General features: G+C 36.2%; 1 protein-coding gene across 2 annotated transcripts in view; it reads right to left on the reverse strand.

Annotated features, from left to right (window-relative positions):
• LOC150084738 (IDLSRF-like peptide) overlaps window positions 1-22,576 on the reverse strand; it is a 167,569-nt gene extending 144,993 nt beyond the window's left edge. The window contains exon 1 of one of the 2 annotated variants that reach the window (XM_090376582.1): window positions 22,202-22,576. In XM_090376582.1, the coding sequence (XP_090232708.1) occupies window positions 22,202-22,325 (124 nt within the window). In that variant the 5' untranslated portion in view covers window positions 22,326-22,576. The remainder of the gene's footprint in view (window positions 1-22,201) is intronic. The other variant, XM_090376581.1, reaches the window with a different exon arrangement.
• Window positions 22,577-25,116: the final 2,540 nt, after the last annotated feature.

Consider the following 25,116-nt stretch of genomic DNA (forward strand, 5'->3'; position numbering starts at 1 on the left):
TTAGTTCCTTTGCCGCCTCCTTTAATATAACTGGATAGATCTCATACACCCCATGTGCCTTTCTTATGTTTAGCTTCGACAATTTCTCCTCCACTTTGCTCTCAGTTATTAAAAAATCATTAAGCTCCTTGCTAGATTTAATAAGCTTCTGTTCTCCACTTCCCTACAGAATTCCTCATGTGTAAATGTAGATGAAAAATGCTCATCAAGTTTGTCAGCTATCTGGGCAAGATCATCAACAGTCGAACCATCGATATCAAGTGGGCCAACCTGATTCATTCCTTCCTTCTAGATTTTATGTATGAATAGAAGTCCTTTGCTGCCTTTCTTAGCATCCTTTGCAAAAGATTTCTCGTAATCTTCCTTAGCTTGCCTAACCCCCTTTGTAACTTGATTACAAAGCCATGATAGGTTATATCTATCACAGCTTCTGTGTCGCCTGATTATTTATATGTATTCCTTGCATTTTTCTTCTCTGCCACGAGTCTCATTAGTTCACCTGACATCCGTTTAGGCCTAGACCTTGAACAGTATATATTAATCGGTATGAAAAGTCTTGTAGTTCCAAAGGTTAATTCCTTGAATGCTTCCCATTTAGAATTTGCTGTTGGTAACATCATCAGTTGATCCCACAGTATAGAATGTGGAGATGATATTAAACGTTGCTGGTTTGAAACTTAGCATTATTGCATATCTTCTGCCATCTAAAATAATACGTAGTTTACAAATGCCACATCAAATGTGAATTTTGATTTCACACTTGTCAAGTAATGGGAGGAATAATCTATCAAAGCAGCATTTCTTAGCAGTGGTCATGGTGCTTTTTCATCCCGAGATTTCCAAAAACAAAATGTTGTGCATTAGCAAATAACAACACAATCTATCAACTGGAATGGACTTAAGGAAACTGTTCTATCTTTGCATGACGCGGTTTCTCAATATTCTGAAATCATCTCCCTGAAAAGGCTTCATTAAAATTGTGGAGTACTTTCAGAACCCATTTTTTGAAACCTTTCACTGAATCCTTGAATTTCTATCAATGGGAGCTACGTCTAGAGATGTTTCAGTGAATAAGCGAAATCCAGGTTTTGTTTTTATTTAACATTAATTGTAATTACTCTTTTATTTAACTTTTCTAAACGTGCGTTAGACATGGCACTGCTAAGCCTTATGAGAAATTGAAGGATGACCACAATACATAGATTATTCAACACTTCAGAACAACGTAAATATCAAGCGGGTGATCATGATCTCCCGCTTGCCTCTCTGATCAGTAAAGAGCTTCTCACGTTTTACCGATTCGAATCTTCAGCATCGTAGCGAAACCCATTAGGAAAGTTCTTTTTAGCAGCTTTGCGAGAACGGGCACGTGCTACCCTACTCCTCTTGGGTGTCTGAGATTTCTGCCAATGGCTTGCCATTCATTTGATTCGTATATTCCACAGCATCCTTTTCTTATGTTGTTTTTCACACGCTTTTATCAGCTTACCACCAGTATCAGAGTTCCTGTTTCTCGCATTTCGCTTTGTATGTCTATATAAGTGTTTTTTTGTTGAAAAGACGAAGAGCTACGTGACAATCAAATGGATCTTTGAAGGACTGGATGCAATTTGGAGTTATTGAACGCGAGAGAGTCTATTAAAACTGTAATTGTCCTAAACTTTTAACGTTTTAAGTAAGAGTTCTTCAAAATGTCAATCGAAAACATCTCGAATGTTATTGAGTAATCCTAGACATGTGCACATGACAGTTTCCAACTTTTACCTGAGCAGAATAGCATAGCAGCCGTGTCTTACATTTTTCTGCTCTTTCACCCGTTATTGCCCAATATTTTTTATTTAACTTACTAAGATATTATGCTTCTTTTATGAAATGATTCTACATCAATATATTTTTACAATTTATCTGCTGTCCAATCCAAATTTTATATTGCTTCAATTGGCACTCGGTTTCTTCAGTGAATACTGCTGTCTTAAGGGGAATAAATAAAAGATTTAATGTGTGGGGGTTGTAAATAATTTATTGTAAATAAAGATAAAAAGATCGAAATGAAATTCGATCTCTAGGGGCATTGTTAGGCAAACCATTTCACACTTAGTGAGGACTCATTATATAAAGCGATAAGTGTATGTTTTAAAAGAGTTTTTTTAAAGGCTTCGTACTTTAAGAATACTTACTGTATTTGGGGGGGGGATGTCAAGTGCATTTTCCTGAATGCCTCGTTTGGTTAAAGACGAGAGGTAATTCAAGGAATTAGTTAGAAGAACATTAACTAGAAAAATGAGGACTTTGAGCATGTTTTATACCAGTTCCATTTTTTGTGGTATAAAAATGAAGAATCCTGTTGTTCATAATTGACAGGATAATTGACTAGATCTGTAGGGGGCGGTCTTTAATAAGATAAAAGAAATTAAGCCTTTGAAACAAACTTTTCTTTTATGCAATTAAAAGTTTGTAAAATTAAACCAGAGTTCAGTGCCCTGAGGGGCTTTCGAAAAGCCTTCAATCGATACAAATGATTAAAGAATCTAATTAGGAAGAGGATATCAAAACATTGCGTTTCTCAAATAATTGTTTTTGTTAATCTTGTGAGGTGGACAATTCTATGAGATATCCTAGCACGCAGCTGTTCTTGAAATAACCAAGGTCTGACCACTTTAAACAGGCTCTGATGTTGCTCTTTCAAAACAAACATGACCCTGAGAGTATTTTCGCCCGCCTGTAGACAACTTTCTAATTCAGTTTGGTCACAAGTTCCGCCTACAGCAATAGATCAATTATGGTGTCTTTCTCATTCGAGATGCGTTTTCCGCCGAAACAGAAGCGCTGTCTTACTTCCAATCTGTCATCCTTCTCTTGCCAATCTATTTCCTGGTGACGCGCGTCAGCTTGGACGGCGTCCTTTTGTGCTGTTCGGAAGGAGTCAATCAGTAGCTGATGGTGGTTACAGTCTGCTAGTGTCGTATCACGAGTCGCAGGAGATGATCCGGAACAGGTTCTTGACCCCGGAAGTGATAACGCAACTCTCTTAAGAGGAGCGATCGTTGCCTATTAAGGAAGTATGTGAAGTCTATTAAGTTGTTACATGCCGGATTTGTATGAAGTTTGAAAAGATTATCGCATCGGACGATAATATTAAATTTTAGAAGCCACCTTTGGGAGTTTGTAATTTCGATGAAGGCGATATAATAGAAAGTTATAACAACGCATGCTGCGTCAAGTGGCTTACATATATTATGTCACCAAAAGTATAGGGGGCGGGACACAAAGAGGTTAAAAAACCAGGCAGCTTCCAGATTAGATTTTAATGTACAACGCTTTAAAATCTAATTTGGGAGCTGATGGCATTTTTGCCGCTAGTGGTTTAGGTTTGTTTTTCTTGGCAAACGAAAAGCAAACTTCATTTTTTGTCTCTCGGAGAGCATGTTGATCCCATCCCATGTTTGTGGAACATATTCGAAAGCCTCCTACTCGCCACCTATTACGATCAAATTGAGCAAGGAGGGATCATCAACAGCTTTGAACGAGCTCTTCGACGGTTGCCCAGAATTTGATTTGTCAGAATTGTACTATTTCGTTCTCTGTTAATGCTACGTTGTTCTTTATCATTCGAAGAACCGTCTGACCATCTGAAATCAGTGTGCAAACTTTTTATATCATTTCAGTGGCTCTCAGCGTTGTTGAACGTCTACAGCTCTCTTCGTCTTCCAAATGCTCGCGGCTATTTATAAATCTTGAAAATCATTGAAAAACACTAGACTGAGGTAAAGCATTCTTACCACACTTGTTTTATCAATTCGTAGACTTCACTCGCACCTTTTTACCGGGTTAAAAAAAAAATTAATGCTCGCTCTTTGTTCTATAACTTCACAAGGGTAACTCCTTCAACAAAACAACAGTTCAACCAGTACTGCATGCGAACGACTTGTGATGCGCAATTTACTCTGTGGAGGGAAGCAGTCATTGGAGATTAGCCGCCACGACTTGCTGCACCATGGCCCGACATACTCTGATATGCTGCGATGGACTCAATCCTGGGACTTAATTGCCAGACCTTTTAGTTGGGAGGGGGGAATCCAGGATGATACAACACTCAGTTCTTTTGTCTGATGAGAGATCGTTACTCCTGGAATGCCCTACCATAACTGCACATGTGTGCTCATACATCTCGGTTAAGGCCACGTCTTTGGTGGCTCGTGGAAGCGGCTTTTTTGGGGGAAATTACTTAATCTCAAAATACGCAATCTCGCTGTTCAACTCTTATGGCCGCCTTTCTTTCTCTAATGCACGATCATCCAGAGAGAGAGAGAGAGTGAGAGTTCTAAGTGGTTTAGCCTGTTTTTCAGAAAACAATTTCCTGACAAATTTTACGTATTTATGAGGAAAGATTTTTAAAATAAATCTTGGATATTAGTGAGGTTAAATTTGTTTTATTTTCTTGCTCAATCAGCATGGAACACAATGCTGAGAGGCATAAATACAAATAGTTGGGGGGGGGGGGGAGAGGAGACCTGAATAATGTAAATGCCCCAGTTTTATTTTGAATATACTATGAGGGCCAAAATTAAATGTACCAAAATATAATAGCATCACTTATGGTGGCTTGCTGTGAATCAGCATATAAGTGTGTTAGTATTGTTCATATGTCCTCTATGACCGTACACCACATTCGCTACTTGTCACTCGTTTGGAGAGCTCTTGGTTTCCCATCCGATTGAAGAATGCCGAAATCATTACAGACTTCTGTATTCCGGGCTCATGAGGGAATGCAAGTTTTTCAGATCAATGAATATGAATTCGACGCACTGTGATCAGCGTAGTCAGTGCAGCAAGAAACTCCAGAAAGCAAACACTATTTTACGTTAAATGTCTAGGGATGAAGAAAACACCTACTGCAGGCAATCTTATTGCCATATAGGAATAGGAAATGGTGATAGACCCTTGAACAATGTGCATTTTCAATTTTCTGCTATAAGAAACCTCTTGGCAAAAAGATCGCTTTCAAAGATGGCGTCAAATTTTCGTAAATAGAGTATGAATATTACGACAACGTCAAGTCCATTTCATTAAACTTTGAGTTGATGCAAAAGAGACCACCTTATCCGGAAGCATTCTGGATAAATTAGGAAATTCTCCATTCTTAAAATCGGTGGCCAATTTTGAAGGAATTTAATGGCCAATTCTTTGGTGGCACACACACATTTAATATTAGAGAAACTGCAAATCCCAAATATCCCACTTTAGAGTACAAGGGCCGCTTTTTTAAAATAACCGATAAAAGGTACTAGCAAATATTTTAAATATCTTAATAATCCGAGTGAATCTTGGACTTGATCATTTTAAGTGTCATAATGAATAAAGAATTTGAGAGAAGTTACTTTGAATTATTTCTCACAGAACTAATGTGTTTACAGTTTAATATATTCGTAAATGTAATTCCATTTCATAGTATTGGGTGAGTCCAAGGGTATTTTCATTTAACTAAAATGGACTTCGGTACTCAAGTTAACAGGGAAAAGTAGGCTCCACCTTAGTCCAACTTAAATTTGTCCGAGGAGTTTATTAGCTGAGGTATCGGGTGCATCATTAATGACAAATTACAGAAGCTTGTAATGGGTTTTCCACAGCAGAATGAGTTCGTGTAACTTTTATAGACTGTACTCGGCAAATAAGCCTCAGCAGCAGCACCTTGCGAAGCAGGCTTACGATGTAGAATGTAAGAGAAGCAGAGGAAGATGAAAATAAAGTAACCTCATAAATCCTTTCCCCCAAGTAACGTTTCAGATAATGAAGAAATAGTGAGCAGGTGAATTTTCTAATTCAGATTGTTTGCCAGAGCTTGGAAGAACCATGTTATGGCTGTCAGATTGAGACTGCGTATAAGTACTCGCATACCTGGAGATAAACATTTTTAAAATTCAAAGGCAATTTCGATTTCAGTTTAACATCTGATTTTTTAGAGTTCCGAGATATAATTCAGTGAACGTATAATTAAATCATAAGTTTTAATTAAAAGTTGCTTCAACTTCAATAGCTGCGTATTTTTGTGGCGTCTTGCGCATTCGAACAGGAACGGTAACTTCGAATACCGACTACCACAGGTGTGTGGTAGCGTTGACAGTGGTTATATGAAGACGAAGTATTTGATATAACAGGCATCTTGGTATGCAAATTCCGAGTATTCAGTAGAAATCGATCTATCACCTTACAGACCTGCACAAAATGCAAATTATTCATGCCTATAAAAACACCGGTCACGTTTTTTTTTTTGCTTACTCAGTGGGATAGCCGCATCTCCAGTATTCAGGATGGCAAGTCATTGTCGTTTAGATGATTCTTTCAGATGGTGGACCGTTGGACGACTTGAAGCCGGGCAGGTGGAGGTGGCACATTGGCTTAACGTGTCACGAAATATCGTCTCGGCACTATGGAAGCAGTTTCAGGAGACAGGAACCATTACAAGAAGAGCTGGTAAAAGTCGCCCGAGTGCTACGTCAACCAGAACAGACCGCTATCTGGCTCTAACAGCAAGAAGGAACCCTACGATGTCCTTTTATCAGAAAAGATTCCCAACCGGAACTGCGGCCACAGGAGAAAATATTTCCAACCGGACTGTGTTAACAAGATTCAATTCAAGTGGACTCTACGCAACGAAGCCAGTGGTTTGTATCCCATTAACCCTAAATAACCGCAGAAGTAGTCGAAACTGGTGCCATGAACATGTGGCTTGGAGCCCTGAGGGAAAGAATTTTTTGATGCGTAATCAAGTTCTGAAATTGTTTCTGAATTCTCTGGATGATTCAACTTCCAAAAGATCGTTAATCTCGTGTATAATGAGAGACAGAAAAACAAAAAAAAAAAAAAAAAAACGTGCTCACACACGCCCACGTATTGTAGCTAATAATGATGTGATACACAAGATTATGAAAGACTGTGCTATTTTATTATTTAATAACTTTTGGGAGAGTTACATAACAGCACTATATTTCTATGAAGTACTCCACCTAAAATTATTGCATCAATATATTAACAATCCGAAACCGTGATGTAAGGAATAAAACTCAAGCAGATAATCAACAAGAGAAGTTTCGTATCTTAAGAATAGTTAAGTTATTTTCGAAATTATTCAATAATTTAAATTAATGTAATTATTCACGAATTTATAATTTGGTTAGGAAGAACAGGCCAAGAATAATTTCGAGTTTAAACCTGTTCCGATTCAGGCAAACTGAAAACAATTAGTTCACGGAATATTTTTCTTTATCAGTTGAACCTCATAAATTTAAACAAATCTGCCCAAAGAGAGCAAAGATATGCCATTATAAAAATGTCCTTACAAAAAATGATAAGTGTATGTTGATATGACGTGCTGCTTTTGATGACTTACTGGTATTTGTTTTCCAGTTTATGAATTGTCACTTCGTACAAAGGCATCTAGAATGGTGTGCAAATTTCCCTCTCCTCCTCGTCTTCCTATATACACTCAAATTTCGGATCATGATTCTATTTAGAAATTTTCTTTTGGACCACAGTGTCTCGCATTTTTTCGTAAAACCATATTGCGGCTTTTAAAGAATCCGTACGTGTATATTTATTTGAGTTACACCATGTTGAAATCTTAGCGGAGTAAGTTTAGTATTATTAAGGCCAAATGCTTCAAGGAAGCAGACATTTCTGCATCAGCAAAAATATATTATTATAATAAACAGAAGTTTTCTACCATTCCCACAAAGCAACCATTCAGTTTCGCCTTGAACTTAACCAGACTCATTCCCTCTGCCAATTTAGGAGCGAACTTTTTCTAGTGTTCATCAACTCGCTGCCAATAGGTGAACTTCACAAGATCCAATCTTCTGCTAATCCTTGAGATTTTATATTTGTAACTCCTCGTTCGTGTTTCACCTACGAGGGAGAACAGACCTTTCTGATTCATTTTACTCAATCCCTTCAGTATTTTATACACCTCACTCAGATCTCCGCCCTAGGTGCCTAGCCGTAAAACTTTGCAGTCCATATCTTCCAAGCAGCTGTTCTTCACATATTCCATTAGCCCTGATCTTGCAGCCCTTCTTTGAACCCTCTCCAGAAATTATGCACCTTTTTTCAAGTGCGGTCTTCCGACCTGAATACGATGTTCCGAATACGGTATAGCCATCGTCTTATAAAGATGGATAATGGGGTCCTCCTTCCTACAAGTAAAGATCTCCTAAATCACGGACAATACACCATATGTCTTCCTAGCCTCTTCTTTACACTTCAACGAAAATTTCATGTCAAATTGAATAGTAACATTCAAGTCTTTGGCTCCTCTCCGTCTAGCTTAGACATGATTCCAAGATTTCAGTTTCCCAAATTCATAACCTTAAATTTAGCAACAAAATCTTTCATCGCAATTTTTTGGACCATATATACAACTTCAACCCATCCAAGTCTTTTTGAAGCAACGTGGCCTGGCTCGGATTGTTAACCACCCTTCCCACCTTCAAATCATCGACAAACTTTGACAACTTACCATGGACATCCTCGCCAATATCATTTATGAAAATTAAAAAATAATTTACATTGAAACGGAGATAATTGAAGCCAGTTATTACGCTTTTATGTAAAGATTTGATGAGCATCATTTAGCTTCAAACGGCTGCAAGTTTACAGAGTTTCCAAGCTCTTGTTGGAGATTTCAGCCGCTTGGGACTTTCCTTGATTCATAAAGAAAATGCTAAACACAAAATGGATTACATTTTGTCATATATTGTTGTTTCTTTTACGTTTCGATTTAAATAAATTATTCAGTGCAGTCTAATTCTTCTTTGAGTAAATTTTATTTTTTTTCCTGTTTGTTTCTTTACTTCAGGTGCGAAGTGTCATATTCGATATGTCAAGCATCCTACGCGCTGGATAATGCATTTCGAAAGTACTAAGCTGCTTAATTTACTTTTTCATTTCTTGTTTGTACTCGCTTTGCATTAAAACAAAGTTTAGGAACAAAGCGTCTTTCACCGTTGTTGTATACTTTAGTAATGCCCTTTCTAGATTTGATGTTTTAAAACGCATTTCTCGGGATTTATTTATTCTTGTTAGCTAATGCACAAGAATGTAGTCCACATTCGTGATATAAATGCGAATGCAGCAACGTCTTGTTAATGATTACTCTTCAAGTACTGCTGAGTCTGGCGCCAGCAGGGGGGGTTCATTGAGATAAATTGGCAGTCAAGGAACCAGACATAGTAATGATTATTGACCATATTTGGCAGAGAAACAACAGATTCAACCACTTGTTAATCTTGGCACATTTCCCACTGCACATCCAGTCTAACGGAACATTTTCTCCAGGAAGCTCTCTCTCTCTCTCTCGTTGTTGCATACATTAGTAATTCTCTTTCTAGCGTTTTAAAACTTGCAAACACTTTTATTTCAATATTGACAGAGCGTGTCTTTTATAATAATACTCAAGTTTAGTCTTCAGAAAATGTTTCCATACCGGTTTATCAAAAGCAGTGCAAAACTGTTTTCGGTGGTGTGATAATAAGTAGCACTTCTAATAACTGTTTATCAGCGTAAACTTGAAACCAATAAATGATGTCCAGACGAATTTTCATTTTGTAAATAAGGTTGAAAATAAACACGGAGTGTTCGAACTGAATATTGAATAACTTCGAGTTTGAACATGTTTTATTATAAAGCGTTACATAAGTAAATGGAAATTAACGGATCCTGTAAGGTGTTTTAGCACGTTTGGTCAAATTAACCATTCTTCCAGCAAAATATCGCATAACTGAAGACGTTGAGGAAGAGAACTTCATTGCCGAATAGCTCTCTCCAGTATATCCGACACTATCTCAATAGGATTAAGATCAGGTTAATGTAGGGGCCCAGGAAAGTGGGTGTAAATCCGTGTCACGTTCTCCAAACTATTCTTGCACGATGCGCTGTTGCATTGTCATCCATAAAGTGGCTATCACCTTTGGGATAAAAGTGTAACATTGCAGGTTGCAGTAGATCTGATACAAAATTCAGGTACTCCCTGGATGATATTCGACCTTTCATCGATATCAACGGACCAAGACCGTGCTAACAAAACATTCTCCATACCATGATACCATCTCCATATATTTGGGTTATCATAATAAGGCAAGCAGGGTTCATGGTTTTGTGAGGTTCTCGCCACACACTCTCTGCCTACCATCAGTGCAAAACAAAGTGTATTGTGATTCGCTCGACAACGTGACTTTCTTCCTTGTTGTACTATCCGATTCGGACGTTCTCGACACCACTGCAAGTGAATATTTCTGTTTTTCTCTGAAACAAGTAACTTCCGAATAGGAATACGACTGCTAATACTCAATTTCTTCAATTTCCTCCGTAGTTCCGGGCTTGGTTAAATTCGGATGTTATTTTCTGCACACCGGATGTCCTCCTTAGAGTATGGCGGCTTCGCTTTTGAAGCATTGTTTTTCTGCCACATTTACCCGTTTGATTTGTCGAAGACAGCTTTTTTTTCCAGTCATCAAAAAAATTAAGATGAATACTTTTGAGAAATCAAAAGCATTCATTTCAAACTCTTCGTTTCTTTAATCGTGGCTCTTGCTAATCGTGCACCCATGAAAATACCTTTTTAAAAGTCTAATAGATCACTTGTTTTCCTCATTCTGGCTTCAGATTATTGCAGTCGAACAGCCTATGCAGTCAGTTTTCTTTGTATTTATTTGCATTTCTTCTGTCTGTGAGTGTCTTAATACAAATGTTCGCATTCCTTTGACAAGTGTGTGCTAAAAGAAACTTCAGAGAGGAGAATTTCCTTAATATTTTTAATCGACATGCCTGCATTCAAGTTTCATTCAGTTTGATTTTCTGTTTAGAAATTCTTCCTGGAATATAACCTTTGACATAAACGATTCCCTGCTTAAAATGTGTTCTTAACGCGCTCAGATTTGCATTCTTTTCTCTTTGACTTTTAATACTTGGTTGTTGTTTTAAAGTTATGCCAAGGCTATTAGGTATTTTGCGTCTGTAAATTTCATGGTCTGGTTGCTGTTTTCCTGATGAAAAATACAGTTTTCCAGAATGGGGAGGAAACCATGCAGCCCTCGACCAAGACTAATTGGAACTCCTTGTATACAAGGCTGCATCGAAATGTATAAATACTGTATTTTTTTTCCGTTTTTGATCTTTGAGCTCATCAGTATAAATGAAATACCCTTCGAGTTACTTTATTTCTTTAAAGAAAGAAAGATTCTGTTTTTTATTTAGAAAAAAAACTGTCCACCGATTTAGTACAGAAGCCGAAACTTAATGTTGTGCACATAAATAAAGTAACTTTTTTTCCCCTTTTCTATCAACAGAAAGCTGCTTTAATCGAAGATAAAGCGTACCTGCTTTCTTTCAATCGCCGCCCAATAGACACCGCAAGATCTTTTGTTGTATAAATGTACAAAGCCATCGAAATTCAATAATCGTTGGTTATTGAAGCATATAGAAATAAAATGAAAAGTGGAATAAGGAAACAAGAGCTCCTCCAAGCGTAGTTTTCAATTACAGTATTCACGAGTTCATTTGCACATAGTTTACTAAACTATAGATTACAGTGGATGGAATCTTTGTGTGAACCTTTTGAAGTTATTCCTGACTAGTAACTAATTAACTACTCATTTTCGTGACCCAATGCATTTACAACTAGATCAACGATATACGTCAGAGATCTTCCCAATTAGTTATGCAAGAATCTTATCTTTTGAGATCGATCTTCTATTCCTTTCAATCAAAGAAGATGTGCGTGTTATGGTCACCAATAACCCATACTGAGTAAAAGTATCATTTCCAACCCGAAAGTCGAAATTTAACCGGAAATTTCATTTAAAATTTAAATTTCAAAGCGAAATGTTAAATTAAGAATCTGTGGCGAAGATTCTTTGCATAGATTCTTTTAGTATAACTGGATTAAAAGTCCCATCCTAAACAAGTTACTATTTCTATTAACACATATGTCATAAGAAATAATAAACTGTAGTTAAATCGGAAGTGTTAAAACCAACTCCATTTTTATTTGTAAACCGATAAGGTACACATGCCTAAGACATTCTCAGTGTTAATACTTTAACGGAATTTAATCTTTCATAAAAGAATTATGATTCTGACATGGTACGGTGTGATCTTAATTTCAAATTATGAGGAACAATAATTTCAATACGCAAAACGATTTTTTAAATTTTAAAACAAAAGTAAATACGTTCTTAATTTTTATACGGTCTTTGTCTTTAAATATTTATCAAATTAATTATTATATAATTAATTATACAACAAAATAATCCACAATTCTAAGAGCATATTGTTTATTAAGAATTCTATTTTTGAAAATCCGAAATATCAGATTTATTCTTGGACACCCCACTTTTCACTGGAAGCCCATTCTGCTACAGTCACAACGTAAAGGATCCCCACGTTTTCTTTATCTAATTATGATAACATCATCCACAAAAGCAATTTTACTTTGGTATACGCAGTAAAAAAACCGGGTCATGGAGAGAATTTATATCAAGGAGAGACTGCCAGTAAACAACTGTTCTAAGGGAAAACCAACGTCGGTTGTACTTTTCTTTCCAGCCCTCATTAGAGTATTTGGAAAATTGTAAGAAATTCCAAGAAAACAGTTTTCTTCATATTCAATGGTCATTTGGGACCTTGGTCCTCTATCACAAAAATCCTGAGACTAAACAGACAGAATGTCATATATCGTAGATGGCTTGTAAATTCGACTTTTCTGGAGTTGTGTTTACTTCCTTGGTTCGCTATTATAAGATGAACGAAGGCAACGTATTTTCTTGATTGATGCACTCTGAAAATCTTTGTGTTGCAATTTGCGCACGGATTCTGAAAGTAAATTTAATTTCTTTATCTTTCATCGCAATTTCTATTGACGCGGCTGTAAATTAGCTTTTAACACACAACGAAAGTTTGGAATTCTGTAAACAAGAACCTGTTATTTGGATTTAACAAGTCACTTTCTGAAAATACGAAAAGGTGTTTGCAATTGGATTTTTGTCAAAGGTTTCCAATTATTTCAGTAGCGTTCTACTTTCCTTTACTGACTTTGTTCTTCAAGGAAGTTACGTCGAATAACAGCACAACATAAAACTACTCAGAGGACTGGTTTTGCACCTGGTAAATTTGTCTTGGCAAATTTTTCCGTTCCAGTTCCCATATTCAGGCATTACAATGGCAAAGGTTTCGCAAGGTAGCTTAGAAGAACACTTAAGTTACGAAACCCGAGACAAAGTCCCATCGGAAAATATTACGGTTGATTCAACGACTTGCTGTAATCTAACCGGTTCACAGAGACACCCTTGCCAATTCTCGAGAAGAGGAAAGGTCAAACGTGTCCTAATGGACGTTAGGTGAAGGGTGAAGCATTAGAGAGCTACTGACCATTATGGTACACAACCTGTACCGTGAGACACAGGTCCGCTCCATTAAATGTCTCGCCGAATCACCTTTCCTCCCATTTGTTCTCACAGACGCTCTGCGTGATCAATAGATACAAGTAGATACAAGGGGACGTAATTCTCTAAGGAAAACAAGAAAATCACGAGTCTTTCGACCAGGGATGCCCTTTTTGATTGAGGTTTAATGAAAGCGAAAGTGCAAATGTATTAAAGGCAATTACATACGTGGCCTCCAGGGAAAATTGATATTTTGAACCGGAAACAACTTTGTAAAATTTCTTAAGGAAAGATTATTTATTTTTGATCGAGCTAGTTATTAAAGTATTAAAAATAAAACATATTTTGAATGCAAAGCACGATGAAATAATTAAATATACCAAGATTTAAGTCATCTAAACCACAGTTGTACTAGGTTAATGCAACTTCTTTCATTCAGCCATTAGATCAGGGCATTAAATCCACCTTTAAAACTCATTACATCATAAAATCGTTACAATGGATTTTGGAAAAAAATGATTCCGAATCTATTGAAGTAATGGAGACATCGAAACGTACCTCAATTTTGGACTGTATCAAAATCATAGCTTTATTGCTGAAAGAAGTAAAACAGTCAACGTTAAATGCTTGTGGTAAAATGTATGGCCAGAGTTAGTTCATTCAGGAAATGTAGTCGAACTGGCAGAAAACAGAATCGGTGTGATAGTAGAACTTGCTACGTCAGTAGGTGGGGAAGGTTTTGATGATATGACTAGTGATTGATATGACCACAGTTGATAGAATCGCCCTCCTCCCCACACCGGGTGGAAAAGACCTGAGTTCGAGTTCTGTCGATGACGGGAATAATTTTTATTGGTGTTTTTCACAACGTGGCTTAATTAGTCGGGCTCAAGCGAGGGTAGTATGGTTTTTTCTCTCGGAAACTCAGGTTTTTCTCCCGGAAACTCAGGTTTTTCGTCCATCAAAACAGAAAATCGACCTCAGGACACACGCAATTTATAGACAATATACGCAGAGCAATATGGCCTTAGTCGCCGATGCTCCTAAAAAAATAAAAAAGAGATATGATTACTGAAGACATTCAAGAATTTCTGGTAGAAAAAGAGGCTGACGAAGCGGAAATGATGGAAATGGCCGCATCGGAGGGAAACCAATTCAGTTAAGAGGATGATAGCGCAGATGAAAATTGTAAATTACCAAATTTTACACTAAAAGGCATAAGGGAAGGCATACAGTTAGCCGAGCAATTAAATCTTATTTTCTGAATGCAGATTCTTGAATGAAAGGAGCCCGAAGTTCAAAAGGGAGCTTCAAAAATGCTTAGTTCCATACGATGAAATTCACAAAGATTTATCAAGCAAAAGCAAACAAAACCAGATTATTGAGTTTTGTTAACGAAATTGTATATTTTTGTTAGCTTTTGGAACGTAACCCCCCTTTTTGTACTTTTTTCTTAGTCCCATATAACACGGTTTCGCACAACACGACATTTTATAGGAACCTAACTACCGTGTTATAAGAGGGTTACCCGTGCTGTATTTATTTTAAATAATTAAATCAAATATTTTGAATTCGAATATTTCAATTCGTTTTAAGATTTTTATTGAAATTATCCTAGTTGTGATGATACTACTAGGAAGGAAATGATCAAAGCAGGTCATTACATCCCCTCCTATTGTCAACATTCAACGTACAGGTGACCAGACAGTTGTATTTCTTTCGTGAGTCATTTCTGGTGTCGGCAATGGCGTCATCCATTCATGATGACGTCAGTGGGGTCAGTAACATGCTATATCCTAATCTTTCAGTCGATTATGTATATACGTCAAGTGACTCGTGTGTGATGCGTGACGATTTGCCATTAAGTCTTTCTCCGACCCATTTCGTATTTGCGGAGAAGGGAAGTGAAAAGGAGGGGGGAGGGGTGTGTATGACAATGGGAGTGGAAAACAGTTTGATGGGAAGCAAAAGTAGCACATAATTTTCTCGTCCAATTGGTTGGGGGTTTTCTCACTGGTTTCAATGATAAATTGAATCCAGTAGCCCGTGTTGTTGTCAATGAGTAACGCTGAATGTAATCAGATTACAATTCTTGAACTATTCCTTCGACATCATATAAAAAACATTATGGGAATCCTATTGTCTCGAAACTTGATACTAGACACGTTGGACAGACAACTTTTGTGTCCAACGTGAACTATTCCTTCGTGAGCTTTTCAGGCCAGCTCTTTAATAACGAAATTACTCAGTGCTTAAAAATGTGGTCTGCTTTTAAAGAAATATTTCTTATGGAGTTATAATTAAAAAGAAATTTAATTGGTATACCATAACATCCCTGTGTGTTCAGCTCCGTATAGTAGTAAGTCGTATACAATTTGAAGATTGTGCTGCCATTCAAATTCATTAATAATAACATTGACGGTGAAGTCACTAAAATATGTTTAACTTCTTTCACATTTATAAACCTAAACTTTGAATATACGTAGTTTGTGGATCTGCTTTTTTTATGAAGGAGTAGTAATACGCCTTCATAGTCCATGTAATTGACAGTTGTTCAGCCATGCGGATGGCTAAGAAGCAAGATATTAGGTCTTAATCAGAGCTCAATATTAACGAAAATATCCTAAATGAAGGAAACTTTTCTCCCCATTTAATGTTAGAAATTGTTTCCAGTGATTTTCTGCCAATCGGAACAAAATGACTACTCTACAGCAACTAATACTTATTTATGAGTGTTCAAATTGAAACTCTGGATGTTTAGATTTCTGTAATGACCACTCTTATACCACGTGAATATTGAGATAGTTTATTTAGCTATTACTAAGGGTCACTATACATTAAGGAACGTTTTGAGAACCTTGCCGGAACCCTTCCTCAGACCATACATAGGCTGTTTTTTTTAAGGGCACAAAGAAAAAAGAATAAACCAAATTACTATTGTGTTAAAATTAATAATGCGTATACAAAAACTTCTGTATTTATCAAACATTGTTGTATATATAATATTAATAAAGGAAACCGGGTATAAATATACTCCATATTAAGCGTTATTACAAAAGTACCAGTAGACTATTTCGAAATCCAAGAGGACATAAGCAGTACCTGTCTGAAACATCGTCGAAGTCACTGCTATCATTCGATAGCAGTGACTTTAAAGTGATCACTTCAAAGTTTTGCCAAAAACGATTATAAACTTGAAAATAGGCTCTGTAATTTGTTTATTTTAAACTGCTTTGGATTTACTGTATTTCCATTGTATCTATAACTACTTCTTTATCCACTAAAGCATTATTTTCATTCATTAAAAAGTCCTTCAAGTTTGAAGATGCGTTCTTATGTCCCCCACACTTCTTAAACTGAATTTCTAAAATGCCCCGTTCGCTAAGAACATAATGCACGCTATTACAGCATAAAGCGTACATTGTGTTATAATAATAATAACATAATGCCACGGATAACTAATGAACTGTAATGATTCAAACGCAAATAAGAGTACTTATCGTTTTCAGTCACGCATTGTCCGGTTTTGGGGAGTTTAATTCTGACGTGTTAATTTAATTGCGTTGTACGCGAGACAAAAAGAGACAACACAGCAGTGAGTCCTCCCCCCCCCACTATAGATCAGTAATTGAAAGATCAGAAAAGTTACAGCTTCGCTGTAATCATATTCATTTTATTTGAGAAACTTGCGGTTCACAACGCCAATGTTTTGCAATGTTGGAGTTCAAACATGCTAAATTATACTTTAATTAGAATTTACAATGCATTTCGAGAGAAAGATTAGTCTGACAAGGTAACCGCAATTGAAAAACCAATTTGATCGAGAAAGTGAGCGACACGTTGAACAATTCCACTCCTCTACATCGTGGCTTCCAATTCAGCAGAGTTCGAAATGTGCAAATCGGAAGTGAAGAGGATGGTACAATGCTCGTATTTAACGAAGAGAGCGCAGCAAAATTGAAGCGATGTGTAGGCATTGGAAGAGGGGGTTGCGAAGAAGGAAAGCTCACGAAATTGTTTTCTAATACTGCATGATTTAAGCGAACTCTGTACCGGTTACACAGCTGTTCGTGTACTTTTATTACGGACCCCAGAACTCGATTTAGTAGCGTGCAAAATGCAGTTTAACAACCATTATTTGTTTCCCGTAATTCGTTGTTATTAGCCAGCTGAGGGGAAGGAAATTGACGTGAGGGTGCTGGGAAGTTTGGCAGTAATTTGAAAAAGCTTTTTGTAGTCGTCATTAACATGTTATTTCGGGAGTTTCCGGAAACGGAAGCGCTTGACACGCTGGCATCATATTTGCAAGATATAGTATGAGGAGGAAAATTTAGTATTCTGAAAAATGAAGTCCGTGGCGACTTGTTTTCTTGTACCTGTTTGGATTCAAGGTTGTTTAATGCTTCATGAAAGTCCACTTCGTATGCATATGTGGGGATAAAAGCTCACGTCAAAACATTGATTTCCCAAGAGATAATTTAACATTCAGTCTGTTCGACGCGTACCTGTTTCTTGTGAAATAGGCTGCCAGGCTACTGTGGCATGGGCAACTATGGAGCGTCAACGAATCTGCCATTTTAGGACGGAAATACAGCTTGGCGATTTCATAGGACACCATAATTACCACGAATTTCAACGTCCTAATCTTAAAATAAGCTCCTGCCGCAATACTCAGTATTCTAAGTCTTAAAAATTTGGATTTTTAACAAAATTGTCCTATTGTTACTTTGCTAGTCCGATAATTTATTTAAAAAATTATATTATTTTCCACTTTACCAGATAAACCTTGAACAGATTTACCACCATATCCAGGGTCCTGGGAACATCCAGGGTCTTGCCTAATTACTTTAGTGACTAGGACCCCTCTACAACTTATTGCTGAATACTTTAATGATTATGAATAAATACTTTTTTACGATGCTATTTCAATAAAGTATTTGTCCATATAATTCGAAGTGATTCATCAGAAACTGAGAGCTATATGGCCCAACCATCGCATCTAAGATATAACTCAAGGAGCGCCGCTTCTATCGAATAACATTGCAATATGCAATACTGTACTCTGCCTATTCGCTTGTCTGAACTTCCATCTAGTTTGGCTTTTTTAAAAAAATCTATCAAGAGAACAAATTCAGCAATGGGTAGAAACATAGTTAAATGCGGATGTCGCAGAATTTGACGACAGAGCAATGATTGCTTGCGAACCGTTGGGATGAGTGCTTCAGTGTTGATAGGTGACTGTGTCCAAAATAAATGCGCCTTCATGCCTCGTCCTATAAATTAATTTATAGGACGAGGATGGCAGACATAGAAATTTCCATAAATGAATGTAGCGAATATCATGAAAAGTGAAATATATGATGAGTTGTAGTATTTCTTTCATTCATTCCGAAGTACCACGTTTCTATGATATTACATTTTACTATTAAGTTATCGAAGATTAGTTGAGTAGGATTGATACCTGAACTCCTACTCAAGTCTCCTTCTAGAACAAGCATTCTGCTTTGAGTCGCTGACTACTCCATAAATAGGAAAAGATATTAAGTTCCCATCAGAATTAGCACCAAGGGAGATATTTACATGAACCTGAGCACATTAAAATTTCTTTATATAGATGTAATCAAATGTTATAAACTAATGGACTTTTTTGTCTATTAACGAACACTGAAACCATGGATCAAGTAGATATACGAAAAACAGATTAAAGCAAATTACTATCGTGATAAAAATATATAAACGATATTATTTTTTAACAGGTTCTTCTGTACTGACATAACTGTTCGTTATCTTCGAAACCAAGTATGTATAACACTACGGATGTAGTAATGATATTTATGCTATGATCATGATGATGAGATGGTAATATGACAAGCCTAAATTGTGGCATTGCTTGAGTTTAGACACAGTTGCCATATATAATGTTTAAAACATTAATTTCAAGAATTAAAATAAAAAATCAGTAGAACCAAACCCAACAGTGTTTCCTCGTTAAAAATGAACTTAACAAAAATCTCCATCAGTTTGAAAATCTTCATCGCTTTCTTTATATGATGAAGATTTTCCTTAAGTCATGTTATAATAATACTTATGTATTTTGATTTTTTATTTCTCTTGGAACATATTCATTAAAATGTAATAACAGGTTCTCTGAGAACTTAAAATACAAATTTCAGCTTTTATAGGTCACCCGTATAATATGCTTCTAACTTTTCATGACAATACCAACCAAAAATAAATTCTGAATCTTCTTTTAACTAATCCACCCACGAAAGAAACGTTTTCATTCAAACGGATACCACAGAGTTGGCATCTTTTGCTGACTTCTAGTGGACAAGAAACCACGAACAGTATTCCTCCCTGCCCATAAATCTTTAGATCACCAGAAATTCTTCTTGGTTTGGCACAGGAAACAAAAAACTTTACAGTCAGTTTCCTAGTGTATTAACAGAAATTATTGTCAAAACTTCTAAAGAATCCACCCGTTAAATCACATGGGAGAAACATTTATTAGAAATGCTCATGTTATATTTCCAAAACTTCCATCGCTATAAACGTCTCGTATATTTGCGCTGTTACCCAAAATACGAAGGGACTATTTATTTTTTGTATACGAGGAAAAGAAAGAAAACACCAACTCCTTTAAACTACAGGGACTTTAACATTTAGGATGAAACAGCTCATAAAACATCATTCAAGAAAGATCTCTTTTAACCTTGATTTCCAAGGTATTTCATATGATGGGTTGGACCGAAAACTTAAATTTATTGGATGAAATAGATATTTGAGATATGTGTTAGAACAGGATGAAGCTTTTATGTTCAGATACACAATATATTTTGGTAGATATAAGTTCTAAGCGCAACTAGGGGTTCTTTACTATTTTGGAGATATATTTTTTTTGAATTGGGAGGTAGGAAAATATATGAATACTTTTTAATAAAAATCAGTCAGTCGTTAATTATTATGAAAAAAGGATAAAACTAATATCTCTGATTAAACTGAATTTGGTTGCTTCCTGTAATGTTTAAAACATTCGCAAAATTTATTCGGTCAGACATCTAAATGTCTTAGTGTTTTATGTTCAGGAATGTATGAGATTTACAGTCATGTGAGAAGCTTTCAAAGTAAGCTTTTCTCCGAAGAAAAATAAGACAGATAAGTCACTCTTAAGATAACGGATTGCTCCTTCCTGAAGCTTCCAAACAAGACATTATGAGATACGCGGAACCCCACGTCGAGAGAAGAGATGAGAGATTTACTTTGTTAATGATGGGCTCTTGATTCGCTACTGCAAAACCAAGATGTTAATGCATTTCAAAGGGATATGTTTAGTCTAGAATAACTTTTATACGAATTTTCAGGATGCGGAGTTTCAAAAATGCGGATTTCTCAGTTATTTTATTCTAATTATAAAACGTGGTCCTAATTATAAAATTCAGATCCAAGAATTTTAAAATTTAAATACCTAAATCGCCAGTAGAAAATATAATTTCACAAGATCTACTTAGCTGGAAAAGCGAAAGAGCATTCTAAATTCTTCAGCCCATGTACTCGTCGATTTGGACATTCAAATCGAAATGAACCACATCGCGCATGAAATGGAGGGCAGCCATTTTGATTGAAAGATGTTTGTTAGTAGTTTGCCAGTAATTCTGCTGACGGTTGCTCTTCTAGCGCTTGTCTCTTCTATAAATTTTCTTGGAGATCTTAGGACTTTGATGCGCTGCAATAGTGATAGCTGCAATTATGTCTAGTGTTCTAATTGAAGGCTGCCGATAATATTTTTTCTTTGTGTATTTCATTCCTGTACTACTGCGAGTTGAGTCCCCGAGAATTTTTTCCCAAATCTTGCAAACACTTATGAATTTAATGTGCCACCGCAGCAAGTCTAATTTTGGAATTCTAGAATCTGATTATAAGTTTCAACATGTAACGAAGACCATAAACACACTTAAAACATTAACACAGTTTCTACTTTTTAATAGAAACAAAATAAACAGAATAGAAATATACGTAATCTTTTCTTAGTCTAGAGAAGTTCGAAGCCTCCTTATCAATCTCGGAATGGGTGAACGACAAATGCCAGATTTAAACAAGCGAATAGTCAAAATTAACATGCTGTATATATTTAGCAGTTGCTTACCATGCACCGCATTTATCCATTTTAATATCTACCTCACTGAAATAATAATTTAAGTCAACGTAACCATTTCTAACGCATAATCTTTCATGACGTTTTCTCCTCGAAGAAGTCAAAGAAAGGCCAGTTACTTCTTTGCTTGTTTCTTTGCTATACACGCAAATTCCATGTATGCTTAAACATCCAAAAACTAGTTATATTTCGGATATTTAAATGTAGGTTCGTGCCATTTGAATACACCTTAATATTGAAAATAAGACGTTTAATAGATAGCTAATTATAATCCCTTTTACAGTAACCATTAATTATCTTTTAGTATTTTTATTCCTTCTTTCAGTTATTGTAGAAAGAAGGTCCAGAAACTTAGAAAATCATGGTTGAGAATCCCTTAATTATTCACCCAACTAAATACTTTTTGGCCCTTCAAAATTTCATTTTTAATTTTTTTTTATTCACCTGTAGATTAGAAAGCTACAGGTGGCTGTATAACATTTGGGAAGCGTATCTTCCCTGCAGTAAACTATAGGAAGACGGGAGAAACACCTTTACAGGGGAAAATAAAAGATAGCTTGGAATTGACCGAGATCTACTAATGCATTAACTTAACTTAAAAATAAAGAAAACTCACCTTCTCTTTTGACGTTCGCCAGATTATGGTGGAAAACTCGAGAGAAATCTAGCAAGTACGCTCCCTTTGCTAGTCCGAATAGGACAAACATGATGACATGGATGTGTGTGGTCCGGAGCAACATATTCGGCCTGAGGAGCGCCAGTTTTGTAGGTGGTCTATCCGACAACAGGTCCCAGCAAGGTAGAGTTGGAAGGTGAGGAGAGAAAGAGAGAGAGATCGATGCAAGTAGCTGGTTTGCTTCGGCCTTGGGTGGAGACGACAAACGCAAACTAGCGCGTGCGCCTTTTCTAGTTGTCGTCTGTTTCTGGTGGTTCGTCTGCTGAGACCCCAGAGCTTGCAAACGCGAAACGTTTGTAAAGGCTTTTTAATCTTTGTCAGGCCTACGCACGGAGGAAGGTACTGGACGGTGAGGAGCATCCATATTTGCGCACGCGCAACCGAGAAAGGCTTCTCTAATTACGGCCAATCAGAAAATACATGTTGCTTTATCACCGACTGTAACTTTGGTGGTTTAACGAATGGTTGGTAGCCTGGCCTAACCGTTCTTGTTAGCAATATATTAAAGCCTCTTCTAGAACATAAGCACGGCTATTTCCATTCATTAGGTAACAGCTTAAGCTCATCAGAAAATGAATTCAGAAAAATACACGAGTAAAAACAACACGTCATATTTTTCCATTAATATAGCTGTCGAGGAAGTAACGCTAGGTTTTTTTCCCCCCATTTGTCTACAATATAAATAAGGAAGATTTATTGCGAGTATGCCTTTTGGGATAATTGTATTAAGACGCTCGACAGAGAAGCAGACAGTATAAAAATACTTTAATGATAGAGTTCTCGACGTACGATGACCTGTACCACGATTTAAGTACTGGAATAGTTCAACAACATGTTGTGCTTTCTTCTCGATCTGGTAGATATTTAGTTGACATTTTTGGGAATACTTTCAGTACAGAATTCTCTTGGAAGACCAGGACATAAATAATCAGCATTTTTTTTACATTCAGTGTACTAATAAACATCATTAGGAAAACGAAAAGTCTAAGATGAAAGGAAAATCTGAGAGGATTGCAAAAAAGCTAAAAAAATATAATGAAACCAAGAGTACACTTTTAAAGATAATATAGGCCAGCATGTCTTAAAATTTTATATAAAATTTAATTGCGTGCAGAAGAAAGGGCCTTTTCTCCTACATGAACTTATTGGTATCACTATTACTCAAGATCGTTTTGGCGCAGAGGAAAGAATCGTTCATGAGGTTACAAGTCACGAGAACAAGGAGTCGAAAAGAAACGTATTTTATTTTATGCAAATTAAGTTATTTGTGGGGAGTTTTTCAGAACAACGGTGACAGACAAGAAAAGAAATAAAATATGCCTGAAAAACAGAAAGGGATTAAAGAAAGTGTCGAGCTACGTTCGTGGATATGAAAAAAAGGTCAGACTTGTGAGAAAAGTTCATTTCAAGATAAGAGAAAAAAATTATCTTGTGTCTTTTCTTTCTGTAATAACTGAGGACTACTTTCGCTTTGTGTGTCGAAATTCAAAGGAATTAAATTCAGTTTGCAAAGAAACATCCCTTCTTTTTTTACAATATTTAAAAGCAAGTACAAGTACTTTTTTTTACAAATACGATATCTTATCTGTGTATTGTAATAATATTTGGAGAAGAACAGTTGAAATTTCTTAGTAAACACTTACGATAATTAGGAGAAGGCGAAAAACTCTTTTCCGAAATGTACTTGATCAAATTACCACCGATAGAAAACCAAAGTAATAAATTAAAAAGAAAGCGTAATCCATTAAAACATTCTTTCTGATATATAACAGCACTAAAAGATTTATGAATTTCTCTAAGTAAATTTAAAATGCCAGTGCGTGCATAGAAATGCTTAGTAGGAAGCAGTTTTCCTCACCAGTCAGTTTCTTTGTACCATCTAGTGAATAACTGAGTCAGTCTGTACAAGTTAAACAATATTTCAGGACTAATCTGCAACTTTAAACTCGTGTCAGTGGCTTCGTTTTAGACTGAACAAGAGAAAACGAAAGTAATCAAATAGGAGGCTTAGGCCCTATATCTTTAAAAAGCAGCTGAAACAGAAAAATTCTCAGCAGTTCATCTGCAGATAAAAATCTTAATATGGAATGAAAATTCAAAAGATAGAGGAACAATGCAGAAACCAGAATTTATTTGCTTGTTGTAGTTGAAATAAGGAAATTTCAATTCGATTAAATTGTTACTAATAATGAGATGAACTGAGCAGCGCAACTTATAAAGATTTCTGAACAGTGGAATTAATCTTTCATAGAGTTTAAATGGCATAAACAAGTTTCAAAATGATCATCGAACAACATTATGGAGTACCTTGTCGAATAGACTGATTTCTCTCTTATTTTTCTCTTGGTATGGACTCAGGGGAAGTGCATGGTTGACAGATGACATTAACTTGTCGCCGTGGGAAGAAAATATTAGCATTATAAAGATTTTAAAGATTAAACAAATTGAGATTTCTTTTCAATAAATGGATTAATGGTCGACGACACTTGTTTGCTAAGAGCAATGGCGTAGAACCATTAATGAAAAACGTTACTTTTTTTTACAAACTTCTTATGCTGTGCACTACACAACGCTTATTTATTTAGGTCAAAACCACCCAATAAATTCATGGTAGTTAAATGATTTCATTTTACATTGTTACCAATTGAGAATCTTCTGAAGAGAGCTCTATCTCTTCAAGTAACTTTGCCCATTTTTCTTTGTTAAGAAGCTAAGTCTGTTTATCATCAAGACACCGTTGCCCGCTATGTCTTAATAGTAATTACAGTAAGTACTTAATTCCAAAATTTGCGTCAAACTTTGATAATTTATTACGCTCTGAAAGTATACCCTGGAAAGCCTATTTTATCTAATGT

The sequence above is a fragment of the Mastigoproctus giganteus genome, chromosome 6 (genome assembly GCF_048544385.1).
Source record: "Mastigoproctus giganteus isolate SK-2022 chromosome 6, ASM4854438v1, whole genome shotgun sequence".
Classification (NCBI taxonomy): domain Eukaryota; kingdom Metazoa; phylum Arthropoda; class Arachnida; order Uropygi; family Thelyphonidae; genus Mastigoproctus; species Mastigoproctus giganteus.